Source organism: Vulpes lagopus, chromosome 1 (genome assembly GCF_018345385.1).
Source record: "Vulpes lagopus strain Blue_001 chromosome 1, ASM1834538v1, whole genome shotgun sequence".
NCBI lineage: Eukaryota > Metazoa > Chordata > Mammalia > Carnivora > Canidae > Vulpes > Vulpes lagopus.
Window position 1 is genome coordinate 144,529,733 of NC_054824.1, and position 22,946 is coordinate 144,552,678.

Consider the following 22,946-nt stretch of genomic DNA (forward strand, 5'->3'; position numbering starts at 1 on the left):
TTCAGTTACTTATTTGTATCAGTACAGAGTCACGAGCATTTACTTTACATTTGGTTAAGTTCTTTATTACTTTATTTGTTGGTCACCTTATTCCAGCCTTGGCCACTGGGATGTCTTTCAGGGGCTCCTGTGACCCTTTGTCACACCTCTGTCGTGGTGGGTTTCCGCTTCCTTACTTTCTGTATGGGATGCTGTGGGCTCATCTTGCACACCTCCTGCCCCAGTCCCAGCACCAGCCATCCCTCCAAGGACCTCTGATTGCCTTCATTGGAGATGGTGTTAGAGACCAAGGCCTGGGCATCAGGTGTGCTTGATGCCACCAAACGTCAACACTCCAAGGCCCCCTCTGCGCTGAGAGCATGGACAGAGGTGTGTGCCAATTCACACATCTACAAATATCTCTATCTGTATCTGTATTAAGCCACACATGGGTTCATACTTATGTCTCTACCTCTAATCCATCACTATGTGGGTCATCCGGCCTCATCCCCTTGCTTATCTAGAAACTCCGTGGCAACAGTGAGAAACCTCATTTCCCGTGGAGGTCCACCATTTGATTAATTGTTCAATCCTAGCACCTGTGTATAGCGGTATCAGAACTATTAACAATACATCCATGGGACATGTATCAACTAGCACACATTGCTAGGCTTCTTTCACCTTTGCTTTTACAGATTCCACTCATTTCCAAGTTATTGGGGTCCACGTCTATGCCCCTCCTCCGTGAGAATATTTCATACATTCATAATATAGATTCTCAGGTTATATCTTCATCCGGTCCTAGGGTCCCCTGACCCCCTAGATGACATGTGTGCTTCCAGTTTGCATGTACTAAGGTTTACTTTGCTGGAAAGTTCTATGGGTTTCAGCAAACATGGAGTCATGTACCCACTAGTGTGGTATCATGCACCATAGCTTCCCCATCAAGAAAAATCTGGACTGCTTCATGTGGTATTTTTTTCTTGTCTTGCTTTTGAGCCCTGACTTTATTTTCTCCTTCTGGCTATTTGGTAGGTCCATGCTGTGCTTCTGTCTGCCGGGTGAGAAGACACCCACCCCTGGCTTCCTAGTGGCTACCGTCCCTAGGCACTTGGCCACCTTCCAGCCCAAGGCGAGGACAGTAGCTACCCCAGCCCTCGTGGCCTGGCTCCTGAGCTGCCGCGCCACGAATCCTAATGCCATGAGACATTATCGTTTTTGTTTTATGGAATCAATGTTCCTTTAGATTGACACACATATTTAGCAATTTCAGTGTTCATCAGTCCATTCTCTTTTTTCTTTTTAAAAAATATTTTCTTTATTTATTCATGAGAGACACACAGAGAGAGGCGGAGACACAGGCAGAGGGAGAAGCAGGTTCCCTGTGGGAAGTCTAACGTGCAGCTTGATCCCAGGACCCCAGGATCATGATCTGAGTCAAAGGCAGACACTCAACCACTGAGCCACCCAGGTGTCCCCCTTTTTTTTTCTTTTTATTACCATGAAAGATCACTCTAAGTGACTTGGCTGGTGGTGGTGGCCTCAGGTTTGATTTGTCTAAAAATATCTTTATTTGACCTTCATTTTGGAAAGCTGTTTTCACTGGGACTGTATTCTGGGTGGGAGTTATCTCCTCCAAATGCAGGGAGGTGGTGTTCCCTTTGCCCAGCCCGGCCTCTGTACCATGGAGATGGCAGTGCTGAACTGTGGCTCCTCTCTGTGCCAACTGCCCTCATTCTCTGGTGGCTTCACACTATTTGCTCTTGGCTTTTGCCTTTCTACAGACTGCAAGTTGATTGTAATTTGTTTGCCTTCCAAATCTGTGAATCATTGGCTTGCATCGGTTCTAGGTAATGGTGATATTATTTCTTGAGGTTGTCCTGCTTCTCTCATCCCAGGGCTCGTTGAACACCTGCTGGCCCAGCTTCCCCATGTCCTCCTGTGCATTCTCCATCGAAGGAAATGGAATTCCAGTGCTCATCCTTGTGGTCTTGTCTCCAGAGGGCTCCCCTTAGCCATATGGAACCTGTTGGCACGTCTGTTCACTGACACCCTAATTTCATTTAGCCCATTTTCTTCACTCAATTCTCCACTTGGTCCTTTCACAATTGTGCCAGGTCCGTTTTTGTACAGTCTCCGGTGTCTGCTGAAATGTCCAAGTTCAGTTTCTGTCTGTGGTTCCAGCTGGTGGAATCACTGTGGGTCCATCTATTGTCCCTCACTTCTGCTTGGTCTCGTGTGCAGCACCTTATCTCATTGGGGCTTCATTCACCTTTGCTGTAGTTGCCATTACGTTCCTCAAGATTTCTGCTGGCTTCTACCAAGCATCTGGAGATGCTAGCAACCTGGAATCATCTTACTCCAGGTTTGAGGCGTGAGAATTTCCAGACCACCCAGAATGGTGGCTGCACTGCAGAATATGTGAGTGGTTTGTTCCCAATTCAACCTTTGGGGCCCTGGTCCACTTGGCTGGTGGAACACCACCTCCCTGCATTTGGAGGAGATAACTCCCACCTAGAATACAGTCCCAGTGAAAACAGCTTTCCAAAATGAAGGTCAAATAAAGATATTTTTAGACAAATCAAACCTGAGGCCACCACCACCAGCCAAGTGGACCAGGGCCCCAAGTGCTGGATCTTTACCAGCGTCCCCAGACCCCATCTCCTGTTCCCTTATGGCTCCTTCCCTCAATGATCTCAAAGCACAGCTCAGGCCCTTACCACGTCTTCTCAACAGATAGAAGTCCCCAGGTCCGAGACGTCCCCGGATCTGAGGCAGAGATTAGGGCCTTTCCTCCTCCCTTCCTGCCCCACCCATCTTGTTGGCCTTTTGATGCTTTTTCGGTATTCTTTGGTTTTCACCCAGCTTTTATTTATTTATTTTTTTTTATTTTATTATTATTATTTTTTTATGATAGTCACAGAGAGAGACAGAGAGGCAGAGACACAGGCGGAGGAAGAAGCAGGCTCCATGCACCGGGAGCCTGATGTGGGATTCGATCCCGGGTCTCTAGGATCGCGCCCTGGGCCAAAGGCAGGCGCCAAACCGCTGCGCCACCCAGGGATCCTTCACCCAGCTTTTAAAACTTCAAACGATGCGACACCTGGGTGGCTCAGTCGTTGAGCATCTGCCTTTGGCTTGAATCGTGATCCTGGGGTCCTAGGATCGAGTCCTGCATCAGGCTTCCCACGGGAAGCCTGTTTCTCCCTCCGCTTATGTCTCTGCGTCTCACTCTTTCATGAAAAAATAAAATTTTAAAAAACAAAAAATTTTCAGTGAAAGTGTTGGTGTGGAAGATCCAATCCACATTATCCGAAGCCAGGGCCTCCCACTCATGGTTCCCTTGTGTTGCACAGAGGCCTAGTCTATACCCTCATGCATAAGACAACCTCATCAGCAGGCGATCTTCAGTTCACATGAGCAGTGGGATGAGCCGGCCCGGCTTGGCCTTAGAGCTCAAGACCAAGAGCTCCTCCACTTCACTTGTAGAAGGTCTGGATGCAAGGGTTTCCTCTGTTTTGATCTTTCTAGCTGAGGTGAAAGGAAAATAGTCTTGCCGTAGTGTCAGAGAACAACCTTTCTGCACTTCCCGGCTCAGTCCTGAGTCGGGGACAGGGAAGGTGGAAAGCAGCCCTGCCTGGTCGTGAGCCCCGACGAAGGCTGGGCCGGCTCTCCCTTCATCATCAATGCCCCCTGAGCTGAACAGATCCTGCTGTATAAAAACCCCCTAAAACCAGGCTGTCTTCAGCCAGCCTCCTTTCCCTCCGAAAACAAACCCCAAGACATCCTGACAACAAAGACCACGTCATTTATTTACAAAGGCCAGTGTGGAAGGTGGGGGAGGGGGGGAAGGAAAGCCACACGGACATCCTCTCTGGATTGCTTGGGACCCTTTCCCATCTGGAGAAGACTCTGCTTCTCTTTCTTCCAGACTCTCAGCTGTGGGTCCTCCAAGCAGCTGGGCTAAACAGCAGAGAGAAGAGACGGTAGGAGCCTTCCTAGCACTCCAATAGAGCAACATCCAATTCCAGAGCAAAGGCATGATTGCGGCCCTCCCCTTCTCTTCCTCAAATAGAACTTTCTGGCCTGGAAGCAAACAGTGAAGACTCCAGAGGCCAGGGCTGCAGAGGGCAGGACTCTTCTACTGTTCCCCAACAGCGAGGAGGAGAGGGGTGGTAGGGGTGCTGCCACAGCCCCGACAGCTTTGGAAGGGGTAGCTACACTGCCCTTGGGGTACCCAGTACCCAGGGGCCCAAGGGACCTAGCTCGCTGGACTGTATGTACTCCTACCCTAGACTGGCCCTTCTGCCTACTTCTCTGTGGTGGGAGAGAGCTCGGGACCAGTCATCAACAAAGAATCTACCCTCTTGTGCAGCTGAGGTGCATGTGTGTGTCCACTGGCACACCCCCCTGCTGCTGACACAGACCTCAACTCCTTCTATGTCTTCTGAGGGGCGCTCAAAGCCCTGGTACCTGGGGACATAGGCAGGTCCTGGAATGGGGCTGGCAGGAGCCCCGGGGGGCCCTTTCTTCCAGCTCAGATTCTGTTAGCATCTGTAGGCCTTCTCTACCAGGCTGGAGCCTTGGCCCCCTGCTTACAACAGCTACTAGGGCCTCCATTCCCTAAGTGTCAATTCTAACTTCAGAGCCATTCCCTTCCTCTAGCAAATCCCAGTTCCCCTCCTTTGCACAGATCTCCATGGGGCTGGTCCAGGGTTTGCTAGCTCCTTGCACGGAGGGCTGTCTCCCCCTCTAGACAGGCAGAACAGGCATCATCCTCTCCTGGGACATCCTGACAAAGCCTAGATGAAGGGATCAGGGCGGGGCGGGGGGTGAGTGGTGAGGAGGAAAAGATAGCCTGTTCACCTGCCCCTCCTTCCGCATGTGTGACCCTGGCACGGGTTGGGCTGCAGGTGGGAGGAGGAGCAGAGAGAAGGAAGAATCACCACAAGTAACCATACAACAAGCAAATCCCTAGTGGGACACGGGAAAGACCCCGTCCCAGCAGAGTGGACAGCAGTCCCTCCAAAGCCTGCACTGCCGCTGGGACATCGGCGGGCTGTGCAAGGTGGTGGTGGGGTCAGGAGCTGGAGCCGACCAGCGAACTGTGAAGACGGCTTACACAGCCCCACTAGAGCAGGGCCGGAGAGCACTCCATACAGATGTGCAGGTTAACACCAAAATTCTCATAGCTCCGGGGCCAGGCCTGCGCCCCTAAAGCCACCCTGCTGTCTGGAGAGGACAGGAGAGAAGATGGGGACGGCAGGCACAGAGGGCAGGGGCCGACAGAGGAGCCACGAACTGGTGCCCAGGGGAGGGAGAGGCGGGAGGCGCGGCCAAGGGGTTAGGAGAGCTGCGAGCCCAGGAGTCTCTCGATGGCGGCATTGACGTCCCCTCCCGTGGCAATCAGGGCCTGCAGGTTGGCCTCACGGTTCATGAAGCCCATGGAGTTGAGCTGTTCCAGCTGCTGCTGGAACCTCACTTCTGGCATCTGCACCTGCAGGGACAGGCCTTGTGAAGTGCGCGTGCGAGGGACTGGCCCTGGGCCCCCAAATTTTGGGTTTACATAGGAGGAAGATGAGCAGTAGGTCTTCTGGAACATCCACAGGGTCAACCAGTGGGCAGGGAGGGGTGAGCTACAAACGGTGCTGAGGAGCCTGCACCCTGGTCTCTACATGGTTGTGGGGAAGACAGAGGGGGTGTATCTCCGAACATCTCAAAGGAACAGACAGGCCCAGATCAGCTCTCTGTCCATCCTCTGGGCTGTTAAGGGCACTCTGGAAGCCAAATGCTCAGGGTTGGGACGATGCAAGCACTGCATAGTCTCCACCCCACCCACCCTCCACCCTTCCGTGCTCACACACAGAGCGCAGGAGGGGCGCAGGAAGGGCTGGGGAAAGAAAGAACTTGTTAGGTTTGGTTAGCCAATCAAAAGATAGGGTCATTCACAGAAGAGAAAGCTTTTCATTTCTGACGCTCCCGTACACATCTCCTGGAAGTGCTTCCCTGAGGGATGTTGGGCAGCACTGGCCGCAATCACAACTGGTCGACTGGAGCTGGGAGGGGCCTGGCAATCCCAAGCCACCAGGCCTCGGACACAATGAACATGCCATCCCGAGAAGGAAAGGACGTGCCCCTGACATTCTCCAGGGTTCTGTGCTGCCTCCTGTCACAGGCCACAGAACCTACGCTGGCCTGACCCTGGCGACTCTCGGGCCAGCCCTCTGTGGGGTCCTGCAAACGGAGCCCTCTACAGGGCTGTGCACACTTACACTTCCCAAATGATTTACAGAGGTCAGAGAAAGGTTAAGGGTCTCAGCTGAGGTCAACCCTCCCCCTCATCCAACCCCCTGGCTTTGAATTTGTGACTCAGGGCTCTAGTGACCTCATCCTCTAGAGCCCTCCTCTCCAGCCTCAGAGGTGGAGGCTGCTTCAGTTACCAAGAAAACCTCCGATAGAAGTACCAGTGGTTGGAGCAGACACTCAGGAGCCAGCATGCCTTGGTTTGCATCTTGGCTCCAGTACTGACTTATTGGTTATGTGACTCTGAGCAAGCCACTTCACCTCTCTGGGCCTCAGTTTCCCCTTTTTATAACAGAGAGAGCAGCTTCCTTACAAGACTGTTGTGAGGAACAGAGCAGCCATGCTCATCCATAGAAGGCACTTAGAACAGTACCCAGCATGCAGGAAGGACTGTCACTATTCTCACTTCTATTTCACGGCTGTGGAAACAGATCTGGGAAAGGTGGCAACCTGCACAAGGCCAGCGAGGGGCCGATGGGGACCTAAAGGTGGGGCTGGCTGACCCCGGGCCTGTTCAGCTGTCTTCATTCTGCTGCTCTGCCCCCAGCGCCAACCCCTCTGCCCCACATACCTGTGAGCTCCCACCCCCGGCCAACAGCTGGACCATCTGCTGCATGAGGTGCTGCTGAGCACTGGAAGCTCCCGCTGGAGAAGATGTGGCGGGGGGTACTGGTGAAGAGGTGGGGGGCTCAGGTATGGAGCCGGTGTTGCTGCCTCCCAGGGGTGCTGGGGTCCGGGACATCCCAAAGGAGCCAAGGCTGTGGGGAAGAGAGACCAAGAGGTGGGAGGCAGCCTCTGAGAGAAGGATGGGCATGCGAGATCTAGAAGGAAGAGTGGAGGGAACTGGAGAGCACAGCCTGGGAGACGCACCCTGGGAGACACATGGTGGCTGCAGGGAGCAGGGGGATGGGTAGGAGGGGGAAGGAGCCCGGACCTTGCTGCCCACCCACCCCCACCCTCACCTGGGTACCAGCCCAGGGGCCTCGGTCTGTAGGGTCTGCAGGCCCTGCTGGATCTGGAGCAGTGCCTGCATGGCACGGGGGTTGGTGAGGACGGAGAGGGACTCTGGGTTCTGCATCTGGTGGGAAACAGGCACAGGAAGATGATGGGAGGCGGCAGGAGGCCACCCAAACCTGAGGCCAGAGCTCTGTCCCCACTGCCCGCTTCAGGTGCCTCACTCACCTGCTGCAGGAAGACAGGGAGCTGAAGGCGGAGCTGCTCCTGCAGCTGGGGGTTCCCCGCAAAGAGCGGCACATTCACCATCATCTGCAGCGGGGGAAGGCAGCAGGGGAGGCCTGGGCCCGCCCACCCCCGCGGTACCCCCACCACAGCTGGATCTCAGAGCACCCCGAAGGCCTACGTGGGGCAGTGAGAGGACACGGAGCCACACCCTCGGCTGCGAGTGGAGGTATGCAGCCCCATGTCTGGCAATGACAACAGCATCCATAAGGACAGCTCTCACTATGTGCCGCACCAGGATCTGAGCTGCCCCATGATCCGGGCACCTTATTCCTATTAAGTCCCTGACCCTGCATAACTCTCTAAAGGAGGACCCACTGCCACACCACTCACAGGCGGACAAATGGGCTGAGCCTATGCAGCCAGGGGGCAGCGGGCCTGAGACACACACCCAGCAGTCCGGCTGGGGCCCAATCTGACCCGCTGAGTCACTGCCCCCCACAAGCTCCCCTTGTGGCAGCTCCATACCTGAGCAGCAAAGTCGGGGTTCTGAGCAAGCGTCTGCATCATGCTGCGCATGTAGGGAGCTGAGATCACGTTCTGCATCAGTTGGGGGTTTTCAGAGATCTGCTGGAGGAGGGCCTGCATCTCTGGGCTGTTGAACACCCCTGGAACGAGGAGGAAGTCAACGGAACGGAGAAAAGGGGTCCAGATGGAAACCAGATGCCTCCCTCCGCTCTCCCTCCTTGCAATGCTGGGTGCTTCCAAAACTCAGAAGGGCAGCAGGAGCACGGGCTCCCAAGTACAGGGGCAAGGGTCCCTGTGGCTTTGGGCTAGCCCCTTCCCAGCTGCTCTGCTAAGGACAAGCTAGTGGGAAAGTGGGTCTCATCCAAGCCCCCCGGGCTATTCCTGCTGAAGGTCAGGGTTGGAAAGGGTCTGACAGAGGTCACCTAGACTCATGGGTTGCAGACTCGTCTTAGTGGCAGAAGCCCCTTCCTCCAACCAGATCCCACTCAAACATCAAATATGCCAACAGTTTGGTTAAAGCCTGGCAGGATGCCTGGAGCCCCCCCACTCGGTCCTTCCTCCTCCTGAGGATGGTCCAGACACCCCAGGACTCAGGAGTATAATTTTAAAGCCACGGATCAGGTTCAAATCCCTTATTTTACAAATAAGGGAATTGAAGCACACAGAGAGGAAGGGACTTTCTGATCACAGTGTCCCCGCGGGGGTACACACAAATCAAAGACATCCCCAGGGTCACATGTACGATCGCAATCCAGATAAATGGGGCTTCCCCAAGGGTTATGCAGTGCGTAACCTCCACTTCTATCCAGAAAAGCTCTGCACATCCCTCTCCCCTGGGCCTCCTACCTGCCTGCCCCAGGCGTGCCCCAATTCCTCTCCCACATGCTCCTCCCCAGGCCAATCCGTTTACACTGGACAGTTCCAGCAGGGCTGTGAGAGCTCTGGAAGCAGGGCCTGCTTTATTGGTGAGCCATTACTCAGGCTGCTTCCAGGACAGGAGGACACAGCCCAATAGAACCCTTTCATCCTCTGAGGGGCGGAGCTACTCCCCCAGGTGGCTTCAATCCGGTCTCACCTGTCTTCAGTATTCTGGAGCAGCATGAGCCCCAATCAGTCCTGGGGCAGAGGGACTCCCCTGGTGACCCCACTAAGCTCCTTCCACCCTAGGACATACCTGACCCCAGGCTAGCCGCATTGATCCCAAAGGGGTTCGAGACTGTCGGGTGCACCTGGCTGGTCCCCGATCCTCCGGTGCCCTCCCCCCCGGACCCGGGGGCCTGGGAGGTGGGGGGCGAGGGGCTCCAGGGGTTAGGGAGGGGCTCTCGGTTTTCAGTCCGCAGAGGCTGGGAGGACGAGCTGTCGGAGTTCCCGGCCAGGGAAGAGAAGGGATTGTTGCCAAACTGGGAGGAGGGAAAGGTTCTGGGTTAAGGGCTGAAACACACCAGGGGCAAGGGCTAGGCCCTCCGTGTCCTCTCACCTAACGGCTTCCCCTCCCCGGGCAAGGGAGAGGGCTCTGAGACCCCGGAGGCCCTGTGCTCCAGTCCCAGCCGCACAATGGGCACCTACCCCCTCGTCCTGCAGGGTGGGACCTGGCCAGTGCTGGTCACTGGGTCACCATCTCCCTGGTGGCTCTAAATACTGGTCTCTAGTGTCCTCTGTGCCTGATGGTACTCTACACACACCCTCCCCGCCATGTAACGACACAACTATCTTCCTTAGCTCCTCAGGGACAGAGACAATGTCATCTATGCTCCCCGCCTGACCCCTCTCCTGACGCGAGTAGGTGCTCAATAAATAACTGTCAGCTTGATGGGAGCTGTGACCTGCCCTGACGCTTCCCCTTTTTGAGCCCTCTTGGTCCCACGGACTCTCCAGACCGTCCCCTCCAGGTCCCCTAAGTGGTATTCTGTGTACCCAGGCACACACAGAGGAGCCCATCTCTGGCTGAGCATGCCTCACACGTCTCCTCCTCCCCAGCCTCCTTCCTTCCCCTCAACAGGCCCCCCGCTTGTCACCCAGAATCACTTCCGGGTCTGCACCCCGTTGTGTGGTGTGCTGCCCAAGGCAACCCTGAAACATCCTCTCTCCAGATTTGAGCACCCAGGAAAGAGCTCTGTCCAGGGGTGTGTCTGCTGAGAGAGTCTACACCCTATTTCCCTGCTCAGGCTCCCTTTCCTGAGGTCCCGGATGGTCCTCACTTGAGCAGCTTCACCCCCTCCTCACCAGGGGGTTTCCTGCTCATCAAAGTGGGTCATGGGGCTCAGAGCTCACCCAGGGCCCTCCAGCTCTGAGGTGCACTTCCTCCACCTGACCAGATGCCTGCTGAGAACAGGCCAGCAGGCCAGGGTTCGTGTACCACAGCCCCAGGCTGTCCCGGTTTCAGATATCCTGTCCTGATGACTCACCCTGCTCCTACCACCACTGGGTTCTGCGTCCTGCTGTGTTTCTCAGGACTTTCTATGGACCGAACCTCTTTCTGACCTCCCTCGAGCAATAACAGCTGCCACTTATTGAGCACCTACTATGCACCTGGCACATATATACTAATGTTTACAATAGCCCTCCAATATACCAGTTCTCAAAGTGTGGTCCTGGGACCCCTGCGAAGCTTAATGCTGTTTTTATAGTTCTGAGGTGCTATTTCCTTTTTTTCACTTTTGTTGTCTCCGTGAGTGGTCAGTGGCCTCTTCTAGAGGCTATATGACACATGACATTGCAATGGACCAAATGTAAAAGTCAAGATGGGAGTCCAGCTGTCCTGAAGTAAGCCAGACATTAAAGAAGTCTGCAAAAAAAATTCTTTTTGAAGTCTGCAAAAATTTAAAACAATGCCACTCTCCGCTAAAGTTTTGTTTAGGAAATTAAAGTTATTTTTGAAAAGAATATGCTGTTTACATTAACATATAGTGGATTTGCACTTATTTTTAAACAAATAAACACTCCTTAGGTTTCTCAGTTTTAACTTCTGATGCAGTGAATATTGATAGCTCTAATCCAGAAAAACAAAAGCTTTTTGGGGCCCTCAATAATTCCTAAGTGTATAAGGCAGTCCAGAGGCCAAAACAATTGAGAACCACTGCTTTAATACATTGCCTCCAGTTTGGAAATGTGAACACTAAGACTCAGAAAGGTGAAGCACCCCACTTTCACCTGCACACTAAACGTGGTGGAGAAAGTATTTGAACCTCGGTTTGCTGATGCCAAACCTCTGTTCTTCCAGCTATTATAGTGGGTCTTGCAACTGAGCCTGCATCAAATTAGCCAGAGTGCTTGTTATATAATCCATCCTCAGCTCAATTTCTTTTTAACCAGATGCATGCATTACTTTGATATACATTTTATTTTTTTTTAAGATTTTATTTATTTATTCATGAGAGAGAGAGGCAGAGACACAGGCAGAGGGAGAAGCAGACTCCATGCAGGGAAGCCTGATGTGGGACTCAATCCTGGATCTCCAGGATCACGCCCTAGGCTGTAGGCAGCGCTAAACTGCTGAGCCACTGGGGCTGCCCTGATACACATTTTAAACTAAACATTTAAACATAATTTAAAATAAAATATTTTTTCTTTATATACCTTATTAAAGTAAGTCTTTTAAAAACTCATAGCTGTGATGCCTGGGTGGCTCAGCGGTTGGGTGCCTGCCTTCAGCTCAGGTCATGATCCCAGGATCCAGGATCGAGTCCTGCATCAGGCTCCCTGTGAGGAGCCTGCTTCTCCCTCTGCCTGTGTCTCTGCCTCTCTCTCTCAGTCTGTGTCTCTCATGAATAAATAAATATTAAAAAAAAAAAAACCTCATAGTTGATCCCTACAAACACTTTCTAAAATTTGAAAGAGCAATGCCAAGAACCACCAAAAAGACGGTGGAGAATAAGGTGGGGGGTTTACTCTGCCAGATGCCCAGACTGAATTAAGACAACATGACACCACTATAGGGACGGACAGACCAGTGGAACTGCATAAAGTCAGCAAGACACACACTTCTTTGTGGAGATCTGGTGTAGGCCAGAGGCAGCATGAGCAACAAAATCTGTTAGGATAGCATGGGCCACTCAGGATATGGGGCTTTTTCTCTTCAACAAGGAAAAAGTAATGTGAAATCCCATCCTCCCATCTGGGCACTGGTTTGGGGGAGGTGTTCACTTTGTGAAAATCCATCAAGCTATACACTTATGATGTGTGCACCTTTCTGAAGCTGTATTATTCTCTGATAAAAGATTTAAAAAAATTTTTTTTAATATTTAAAATGTTTTTAAAAAGCAAGTTAAAAATTATACGAACAGCAGGATACCACTTCTGAGGCTTAAAGTATGCAAATCAATGCTGTGGATTATTTATGGATACAAACACAGGCCATAAAAGAATCAAAATGGTAAACACCAATGTCATGGTAGTGGTTCGCACTGGAGAGGGAAAGAGTAGAATGGGGCAGGGATACCTGATGGCTGCAATTCTATCTGTAAGGTCATATTTGCATATATTAAAATACTAACATTAGCTACCTCTGGGGTGGAAAAGTGGTGGCCGGGAGTTGGAAATAGAAGGAGTCCTTTTGTTTACTTTGTGTAACTTTGGAACTGTGAAATGTGTAAATGTATAATGTATTTACTGTAAATTAAACTTAAAAAAAAAAAAAAGAGCCAAAAAGGCACTGAAACTATATCGGGCTACATGGATACAAAAGAATGCTATATTTTTGTCTATACTTTTTATATACTCGAAAGAATTCATAAGGCACTTTCAAAAGTGCATATTACCAAGCCTGATTCCAGAGACTGAGTCAATCAGTAGCTCAAAGGTGGGGACCAGGAATCTCATTATCAGTAAGTTCCCTGGGTGATGCTGATGCAGGTGATCCATGGACCACACTTGAGACACGCTGTGCTGAGGTTGGCTGTCACACCCCAGGTCTGCCCCACAACCTCTGAGCCCCTGGTGCAAGAAGCTGTCAGATCTGTGGACGCTACGCCTCCCCCACTTCCCTTGGGAATTCTGCTCTACTTTCTGCCCTACCGCCTCGGCCCCGTGCCAAGCTGGACCATCCCTGCCCATGCCATGAGAGCTGTTCTCCAGCCCAGGCCTGCTCTCGGAGGGCTGGATATAGGAGGAGGAACAGGCAGCACCCCAGGCTTGCCTGGGTCTGGGGCAGGAAATCCTGAGCCCAAACAGCCCTCCCACAGCCTAGCCCCTGGCCCCACCTGTTCCCGGGCAGCACTGAACATCGGCTCTTGGATGTCTGTATACATGCGACGGAGGGCATTATACCCTCCAGGGATGCTCTCCAGATTGCTCAGGGCCCGGTCCTGGTTCCGCATCATTTCTTGCATCATGGCTGGATTTCGAGCAAGCTCCATTGTCTGGTGGAGAAGGGCGAGAAAGGAAGAACCAGAGGAGTACCAAGCTTGGGCGAGGGTGGGCCCAGCGGAGGGGGGTCTGCATCAGGACCAGGGTCCAGCGCCCAGGAACTGCCCCACAGTGGGGAGTCAACTAAGGTGGACTTCCTCCCTCTGTTGTCACCTTGGCTCCAGCCCTGCCTCCCTGTGGGGGTTCTATGCAGCTTTCTGCACCATGGTACAATGAATCCAGATAGGCAGAGGGCAGCAGCTCCGCTTCCTTGGGGGTCAGGAGGCCACACAAGTGTCAGGGAGCAAAAGGAAGCTGAGTAAGAAAGGACGTGAGAAAAAGAAGGAGGCAGCAGATGCTCAATCAGCATCTATTAAGCACCAACTACATATACATACTGGGCAAAACAATTTACACGACTGAAATCATAGGATCCCCACAATACTTGTCCCAAGGAGGCATTTCTTTCCCTATTCTGTAGATGAGAAAATAGGCTGAGACTCACTGAGGACACATAGCTGGTTAGTGGTGGAGCTGGGTTTCCAGGCCAGGTTGGTCAGCCTGCCCCAGACTGTACTGTGGCTCCCGGCAAGTGACCACAAGTCAGGGAGGGAAAGCATTCACGCCAGGACAACGCTACTGACACCCTCTAATCCTGGCCCTAGGCCTCTGGCCCGGCCAGACCTTGAGAAACGAGAGGATGGGGGCTTTCTCTTTGGAACCAACAGCTTGCTGTCAGTGAGGGCTGGCCTATGCAAGCTCCAGGAGACAAGTGGAGATAGGAGGTAAAGCTCCTTGTCCGCACCCAACTTGGGATGCCTTCCCTGTCCTCATTCCCAAGTCTGCTCCACACTTGCTCCTCTGAAACGCCCTTACGACTCAGACAGTACACTGATTCCTTGCCCCATAATTCCTTCCTTCACTAAGTGTCTGCTGAGTGACTTCTACACTCCAGGCAGTGCAGAAAACACTCGCAAACCCTCGCTCTAAAGGAGCTTATTTTCTGGCAGACCCAGCGCTGATGCCACAGCAATGCTGACATCATCTATCCTTGTCCCGTGCCGGCCTGGCCATAAGGCGCAGCTCCCAAAGACCAACACAAATTTGTATCTGCGGGATCTCCCTCGGCCACTGGCCCTGCCTGGGCCCCCGCTCCCTGAACACCGTAATGCCTTTGCACCTGCGGTCCCACAGCCCTAAACACTCTCCTCTTTTTCCTCATCTGGGTCTCAGCTTGGGTGACACTTCCTCCAGAGGCTGCTCCGGGTCCTGGGGTAGGGCTGGGAGGCCTTTCCTGTGCTCCCGGGGTGGTCCCACGACCATCTCTATAATAGCACCAGCTGCACTGCATAATAATTGTGCACTTACTTGTCCCGCTTCCTTTTGAGACCAGAAGTTCCTGGAAAGCTAGGCTACTACCCCTTCAGTGTTCAAAATGTAGCTGCTGATGAGTAAGTAAACCAACAAGCCAAGGCAGGACGAGGCGAGAGAAGTCAGCATGGCTGGTATGCTCCACATCTTGTGTGTCCTGTCCACCTGCACCCCACCTTCTCTCATACCTACCTGCCTCATGAGCTCTGGGTTGTTGAGCATGTGGCTGATCTCAGGATTCCGGTCCATCAACTGCTGCATCTGGGGGTTGGCCATGATCATATGGCGCATCAGGTCAGGGTTGGACATCATGTCCTGGACCAGGGGGTTCTCCATGATCTGGGACAGCATCTCAGGATTGGACATCAGCTGTCTCTGCATCTGCTGCTGTAGCTCCATGAAGTTGGCAGAGCCTAGGCCCAGGCTGCCCAGGCCCAAGATGCCCCCAAAGCCAGCTGCAGGGAGGGGCTAGGGTCACAGTGTGCCGCAAGACCCTGCCCCCGCCAGGCCACAGCCACTGGTCAGGTCTCCGGATGGGCCTTGTCTGCTTCTCACATCTCCCTTTCCAATCCTTCCCCTGGCCCCAGCCCTGCCCCACTGCTGGCAGAGATGGGAGCCTCAGCAACCAAGACCTCTCTGGCAGCAGACGCTGAGAGCCAAGCCCAGTACTGTGCACAGAGAGGGCGACCGACCGTGGTGGCCTGCTGAATGAGCAATAAATATTCCCCAACTGGTCACTGCTGGATCCCCCTGGTCCCTGCACGCCCATATCCTCACCCCAAGTTCCCCACATCCGCAATCCCATTTCCTCCCTCCCCCTTTACACTCATCCATGCTCTTTTCCTCTGGGAGGGCCTCATAGACCAGTTTTTCCCTCCTCTGCTTTGCTCAAGTACCAGTGTCTGGAACTCCATGTACAGGGGTCCCCTATCCCCGTCAGACTAGGAGCAGGGACCGTGTTTCTGTCTCCTCTTGGCTCTCCCCTAAGCCCAAGCCCCACACAGGACTGTGATCTCCTCCCTAAGGGCTTACAGAGTATGGATGCAGTAGCACTGGGGGGTCCCTCCCCAGCCCCAGGGGAGGGACCCCCCCCACTGCTCCTCCGGCTTCCACTGCCAGCATCTGAAGTGGCGCTGCCAGAGGTGGAGGGCTGTGCAGGGGTAGCAGGTGAAGCAGGAGTGGTGGAGGGTGCTGAGGCAGGGTCTGGAGTGGAGGGGGAAGAAGCAGTAGCAGCAGCTGGATCTTGAGCCCTGAGAGACAGAGAGATAAAGTCCAAGCTGAAGTGAACAGGAAGGAGAGAACAAGGATCTCCTTTTGGTGCAGCTACTGCCCTAACGCCACCACCTTCTCAGCAACCCTGGGCCAGGTGGTGGGGGGGTGGGGGGGCTCCCCCAGCCACAGGGGTGCCGCTGGGGGCAGTATCATCTGCCGGTCAGGGCATTCTGGGAGAGCTACATCAGGTTCCTTTCCCCTGTAGGGGAGCCGTCCAAGGGCCACCTTCCTGGGCACTGGCATGGCCCTCCAGGTAGGTGAGCGACAGGTAAGAATGTGAGTACCAGAGTAGGAAAACAGGCCCAGTGAGAAGTTTGATCTACTCCTCTCCTGGACTTACTTCTGAGGGGTCTTGATGACCAGATGGACAGTGAGCCCATCCTTGATCCCATGCTGGTTCAGTGTGTCCCCGTCCTTGAGGATCTTGCCTGCGAAGATCAGGACCAGCTGATCCTGCTGAGCCTTAAACCTCCTGGAGATTTCCTCTTTGAACTGTGGTCAAGAGGCAGAGGTCACTGCAGAGGTTCCCTGGGCCCCACCCACCAGGGACCCTGCCTCTAGTTTGGGAAGTCCCTTCTGCAGTATAGACTCCATCCATCCAGCTGCAGTGAGCTGTGCCTTCATTAACCAGAGACGGACTAGTGACAGGCTCCCCTGGGCTCAACCCCAGGGTCTCCCACCCTAGAAGGCCCAGCCTTCCCTGTGACTCTCCCCTCAGTCCCTCCCTGCTGCTCCCTGTGGTGACAGCACTGCCCTGGTGGCTCTCTTGGTCCCAACTCCTTCAGCAACCTTGGACTCAAGCCCCTGCAGCCTTCCATTCTAGCCACCAGGTCTCTCTGCCCAGGCCCAGCCTTCTCGTAACAAGGACAACACACGGACCCCACAATCATTGCTAAGAGCAGCGACCATTCAGAAGTGAAGGGTCGCAGACTGATAAGATACACATGGGTCGTTATCTCCACTTTCAGGCGAAGAAAACTGAGGCTCAGAGAAGTTATGTAACTCACTCTGGGCAGACTGGAATTCGGGTCCTGACACCAAAGCCCTGGCTCCTGACCCAACACTCGGCCTCTCCACTCGGTTAAAGCTGATTTCAAATTGAGCTCTGCAGGGCAGAGGATGCACACTCTGGAATGTGATCATTTCACATTCCAGGGGGGCAGTGATGGCACTAAAGTTTGGCTTAAGGAGAGGCAGGCCCCCAAATCTACTAGCTATCCCTCAAACCAAGCCCAAACACGTCAAACAGGATACTCTCTCTCAAGAGAGTGCACTTGCTAAGCCAAGGCAGCGTCCAGATCCCTGCCTTCCAACCAGATGGCCTCTCTAAAGCCCTGCCTATGTGAAATTCTGGAGCAGCCACAGGGGGTGGCGAACACAGGAGGTGTTCCCTCATTCACTCGGTCAACACACTTTTATTGAGCACCTACTGCACACAGCAAGTTCCGGAGGGGCGAGGGCCAACTGTAAGGGCCTTGATTTGAAAAGGTAGGACGGATCAGGGCGGAGGGAAACGCTCCCCCAGCACCCCGCGCCCCAGTCCCGGGCGCCCCCGGGCGCCCCCGCCTCCCGCGGCCCCTGGAACCCCGGCCAGCCCCCGGACGCACGCGGCCCGCATCCCCAGTGTTTCTCCCCTCCCCGCTGCAAGGGGCCCCCTCCCCGCTCTCCGCCACGCCCCCAGCCCAGGCCACAAGGCCAGCCCCGGCCGGGCATCCGCCGCACGCGCCGCGTTGGCCAGCGCCCCCCCGCAGGGGGCCCCCCAGCCCCGCTCCTGCACTCCCGCCCCTCCGAGAGCCTGCGGGGCCCCCGCCCCCTCCGCCGCCGGCCGCCCCCCCCCCCCCCGCCTCGGGGCCAACCCCTCTCCGCAGATCCCTCCTCCGCCACCCTCGCGGCTCGTACTACCTCCTTGACGGAGGCCCGATCGCAGATCACTATTTCCTCCTTGTCCTTGGGGGTCTTGACGGTGACCCGAATGGGGGGCCTGGCCTCGTCCCCGCTCGGCTCCGCCATGCCGCCGCCGCCACCCGGCCGCCCGCCAGCCCGCCCCGGCCCCTCCTCCCCGCCCGGCCGCCCGCCCGGCCGGCTCTGCTCCGGCCTCCGCCCCTCCGCCCTCCCCTGCCCTGCCCTGCCCTCCCCTCCTCTCCTTTCCCCTCCCCTCCCCTCCCCTTCCCGCGGCCGCGCCGCCCTCCGGACCAGCTGCGCTCACAGCGCCCCGGGCGGCCTGGTGGGGGCACTGCAGCCGGGACCTCTCGGGGGCGGGGCCTCTCTGGGCGGGGCGGGCCTCTGGCCTCCAGCGAGGGCGCTCCACCGTCCCGGCCCGCCACCTACGCGGGGACTCAGGCTCCGGGACCTGACGCAGTCCCCGTGGCCGCCCCGTTCTCGGGGCTCCCGGGCCGGAGTCCTCCATGCCTGGACGTCCCCCCAGAGTCTCACCTCTGGGACTGACCGTGCCCCCAGGGGTCGTGGCCTGCACAGGGTTGGCTAAGGACGGCTCCCAAGGGAGCCGGCGTGGGCTGGGTTCGGCCGGCGTGGACTTTCTGAGCCCCGATCCCGACCCCCGGGGTTGTGCACGGCGTAGGAAACTGCCCTGAAGAGTAATCGAACGTGTGCCTGACCAATACTGGGATTTCTTTTTCAGTTAGTGGTCAGGGATTGTAAAGCGGGCATGCTGACTCTTCTTTCCCCAGGATGGGGGTAGGGGGTGTTAAACGTCCTTCCAGTCCTGCCAGGTCCTTTCACTCCCGCTCTTCCCGCCCCCCACCACCACCGCGTGGTTCCCCCGGAAAGGCGAACTGCACTTCCCAGGGTGCGCCGCGAGGCCGCATGAAACTACAAGTCCCGGCGCCCCCCGCGGCGGAATGGCGTGGCGGCGTTGCGTCGCCGCCCCCGAGCCCGGCCGGGACCTCCGGAGTTTGGGGAGGCTCCCGCGGAGGCCCGCGGGAGGCAGCTCAGGGGCTGGCGTGGAAGCCCAGACCTGGGAGCCGCAGGCATGCTGCGTCCCAAGGCTCTGACCCAGGTGCTGAGCCAGGCCAACACCGGCGGTGTCCAGAGCACGCTGTGAGTGTGGCCGGGAAGGGCCCCGGGGAGGGAGGGTCTGGGGGGCGCGCTCTGCCCTGACCCCCGCTTTCTCGAGGCGCCCGGAGGGAGGCGGGCTGAGAGCGCAGCCGCCTTTGTCGCCGCCCCCAGCCCATCTGTATCCCTTGCCGCCGCTCGCCAGGCTGCTGAATAATGAGGGGTCCCTGCTGGCCTACTCCGGCTACGGGGACACGGACGCCCGGGTCACCGCGGCCATCGCCAGCAACATCTGGGCCGCCTACGACCGCAACGGGAACCAGGCGTTTAACGAAGACAATCTCAAGTTCATCCTCATGGACTGCATGGTACGGAGAAGGGCCCACCCCCTGTCCCGAGGGGTGCCATGGGGCCACCTGGACCGCATCCTGGGGTTGGGATCTCCGAGGGTGGCTGAGGGCTGGTCTGCTGCAGCAAGCAGTGGTGAGGAGGGAGCCGACCACCTAGTACTGACCGGGCTTCTGGTCCGCCGGCCATGGTCGTCGGTGGAAGCCTGGGCAGGCAGGCCACTGCAGCTCTCTGAGTTTCCTTACCGCATCTCACCCCCACACGCGTGTGCGCTCACAGGGTGGGTCTCAACATCAGACGAAAGGATGTGAACTGAACGGCATTGTCACCCCAGAGTCTCCAAACTGTAGGCCGGACCCTAGTTTACAGAAGAAGGCACCAAAGTCCAGAAAGGGGAAGTGGCCATTAGACTGAATTTGCAGAAACAGAAACTTGTTTCATTCACCTTTGTATTTGTTTGGCCAACAAATGTTTAGGTCCCTGGGGTGTTCTGGGGACTAGGGACAAAGTAGTAAACAGGACAAACAAAAACCGCAGCCCTAGTTTCTTACAGAAGCTTACAGTTTTACATATGCTGTAAAATATGTATGTAAGTCAAAGCAGTAGGGTGTTAGATACTGAACATGCTACGGGAAACATAAGTTAGGTGGGGTGTGTATCAGGGACAGTGTCTCTGAAAAGGCAACACTTCATTAAAGGTCTGAAGGAAGTTGGCAAGCCATGTGGCTGTCAAGGCCTAATGAAAGTTTGCTGAAACAAACTGAAAAGGTCCAAGAGCGAACTCTTCCCCCAAGGATTTCTACTGTAACTGGGCTGCCAACCTCATCCTCCCCCCACACCTGACCAGAGACGCCATTTCATTTCAGTTGATGACTTGTATTTGGTGCCTAACCTAGAGTTGGTGCTATAGGGCAATAGCTTTCCAAGGCCTTGTCCACATCACAGCCATAAGAAACACCTTTTCAGTCAGAGCCCATGCCCCCCAGCTAAGACAAAAGTTTCACGAAATAGTACTTCCCTTATAACATGTGATACACTCTGTTTCCCGTCTTTTCAATACTGATCCGTCTCCTTAATTGATTGAACCCAAGAGTCAGATCTACAATTTGAGAAACTTTACCATGGGAAAGAGAACTATCCATTAGGCTATTTGTTCCTACACCCCTTACGGTGTCTTTGGGTTTAACCCATAATAATAACATCACCCATTTGGACAGCCCTTTGCAGTTGTGAAACTCTCCTGTGTACTAGCACCCTCATCAACTAGGAAGAGGTAGGGATCACAGAAAGAGAAACCAAGTGTCCGGGGGATTGAGTGTTCCAGGGGAAAGCTGGTTAGTTAGACGCTGTGCTGATGCTGGAGTCTGAGCTCAGGACCCCACGTCCAGGGCTGTGGCCAGAGCCCCTCCTCTGAAGTTCCTGCCATGCCCAGGGCATGGAAGGAAGAAGGTAGTCTCTCTGAAGAGGACCTCTTGGGGAAAGAGGGCTAAGGGTGCCAAGCAGGACATCATATCCCACAATGTCACCCCCACCAGGAGGGCCGCGTTGCCATCACCCGGGTGGCCAACCTTCTGCTGTGCATGTACGCCAAGGAGACGGTGGGCTTCGGAATGCTCAAGGCCAAGGTGTGTAGACAACCGTGGGCCTAGCCTTTGTGCTGTTGGCTGCCTGCTCCCACCTCACGACAGTCCTGGAGTCCTCTCATGACCGTCACTGGCTGTGGACTGACCCTAGGAGTGGGTGGGAGCGGGGTGCTCAGCCAGGAGTGGGCCTGCATTGGGGGTCCCTCTAGTGGCAGGCCGTGTACGGTCCTGATTTCTCCTCCCCTCTTGCAGGCCCAGGCCCTGGTGCAATACCTGGAGGAGCCCCTTACCCAAGTAGCAGCATCGTAATGATCCTTGTTTGAAGCTGGGGTCAAAAAGATAAATGAACATTTACAGGGGCAGGGCCCCCTTGGGAACCTTTCTGGATTGGGGGGGACTTTGCTTTTTCCAAGAATAAACTTTAACTCCTATCTTATGTGGTGACTGCTCTTTTTTAAAAATAGATTTATTTTACTTACTTTTTTTTTTTAAGATTTTATTCATGAGAGACACAGGTTGAAGGAGAAGCAGGCTCCTTGTGGGGAGCCCAACGCAAGACTCGATCCCAGGACCCTGGATTCACAACCTGAGCCAAAGGCGGACGCTCAAACACTGAGCTGCCCAGGCGTCCCTATTTTACTTACTTCTTTTTTTTTTAAGATTTTATTTATTTATTTATGAAAGACACAGATAGAGAGGCAGAGACACAGACAGAGGAGAAGCAGGCCCCACTCAGGAAGCCCCATGTGGCACTCGATCCCGGGTCCCCAGGATCATGCCCTGGACCGAAGGCAGGCGCCTAACCGCTGAGCCACCCAGGGATCCCCTATTTTACTTACTTCTTAAAAAGAGTTTATATATTGGAGGGAGGGAGAGAGAGAGAGAGAGCGCGCGCGCGCGAGCAGAGGAAAGGGCAGAGGGAAGAGGGAGAAGCAGACTCCCCCACTGAGCAGGGAACCTGATGCAGAGCACTATCCTAGGACCCAAGTCGTGACCTGAGCTGAAGACAGACTGAGCCACCCAGGAGCCCCTGATGACTATCTTCTTGAACAGGAGGAGCCCAGGGAGGTGGCAGGGAGCAAGGGTTGCTCAGGAGAGTCCTGAAGGCCCACCTCTTCCCTTGCCCTCTGATGGCCATGTCATTTCAGCGGTAGTGCCTCAGCGCCCTCGGCCTCTCAGCTATAGGAGTATCTGGGCCCTGCCACTGTGAGCAAGTGTTCACCCACCTGAATGGCACACCTTTGGGAGTGATTGCAGAGGAGCTGTGACTGGTGGGGGACTGGTTGGGGGTTGTATTGGGCAGAGAAAAAGGGCCCTGCAAGTCCAGTGACCTTCAGCCCCAACCTGGGGAGATGCCTTTTCTGCTCTTGTGGGTGAGAGTGTGCACAGCTGTCTAGAGGGGCCACCCCCACTCACATAGACCCTCCAATCTTGAAGCCCTTTGCAGTCAATATGGCTCTATTTGGAGACCTGGATGTTGGGGAGAGAGTATTAGGAGGCGTCCATCTCCAGATCCTGGCCTACACTCAGACTCCTCACCCCAACTGTCCATTTTTGCTCCAGGTTCCCCCTCCCTGGCATCCTTAGAGCAGATCTGGACAGGGAGCTAGCAGCTCCTAGCCCAGTGCCATAGGAAGGGACCCATCCCAGGGGAGAGGTGGGTTTCGAGTTTCTGCTCCACCCAGGGTGAGGAACACTGCCCATCCCAGGCCCTGGGCTGTAGGGAGGGGCAGAACCATGACGTGGTTCCCAGAATTCTGCACTGTAGCAAGGGGATTGGCACCTGTCAGCCTCAGCCCCTCGCCCCAGCAGCCCTTCCCCTGGTGGCCCCAGTCACCCCCCACCAGAGGCTCTGAAGGAAAAACAGGAGGCCAAGCAGGTTTCTGCTCCCTGACAGGCTGTTTCTCACTGGTGGCTGCTCAGGTAGGTCCCTGGTCCCAGGAGCCCTAGCACCATGCAGTTAGTCCAGAGCTGGCTCTCTGAAGGTCCTCCTGGGCCTGTCCCAGCTCCCCCCACCCCCGCTGTCAT

General features: G+C 55.1%; 2 protein-coding genes across 2 annotated transcripts; one reads left to right on the forward strand and one right to left on the reverse strand.

Annotated features, from left to right (window-relative positions):
• Positions 1-3,767: 3,767 nt before the first annotated feature.
• On the reverse strand, positions 3,768-18,094 carry UBQLN4 (ubiquilin 4). Its single transcript, XM_041765803.1, has 11 exons — positions 17,878-18,094; positions 16,316-16,467; positions 15,736-15,953; positions 14,896-15,158; positions 13,188-13,346; positions 9,164-9,389; positions 7,990-8,129; positions 7,465-7,548; positions 7,245-7,360; positions 6,854-7,040; positions 3,768-5,476 (listed from the first exon to the last, which is right to left on the reverse strand). Exons 1-11 carry the CDS (start codon positions 17,983-17,985, stop codon positions 5,324-5,326), a joined length of 1,806 nt encoding a protein of 601 aa, XP_041621737.1. The 5' UTR covers positions 17,986-18,094; the 3' UTR covers positions 3,768-5,323.
• A 731-nt stretch (positions 18,095-18,825) lies between these two features.
• Positions 18,826-21,349, forward strand: LAMTOR2 (late endosomal/lysosomal adaptor, MAPK and MTOR activator 2). The gene is made up of 4 exons (XM_041764752.1): positions 18,826-19,032; positions 19,193-19,355; positions 20,871-20,960; positions 21,171-21,349. The coding sequence occupies exons 1-4, from the start codon at positions 18,965-18,967 to the stop codon at positions 21,225-21,227; spliced, it is 378 nt and encodes a 125-aa protein (XP_041620686.1). The 5' UTR covers positions 18,826-18,964; the 3' UTR covers positions 21,228-21,349.
• The last annotated feature ends 1,597 nt before the right edge of the window (positions 21,350-22,946 follow it).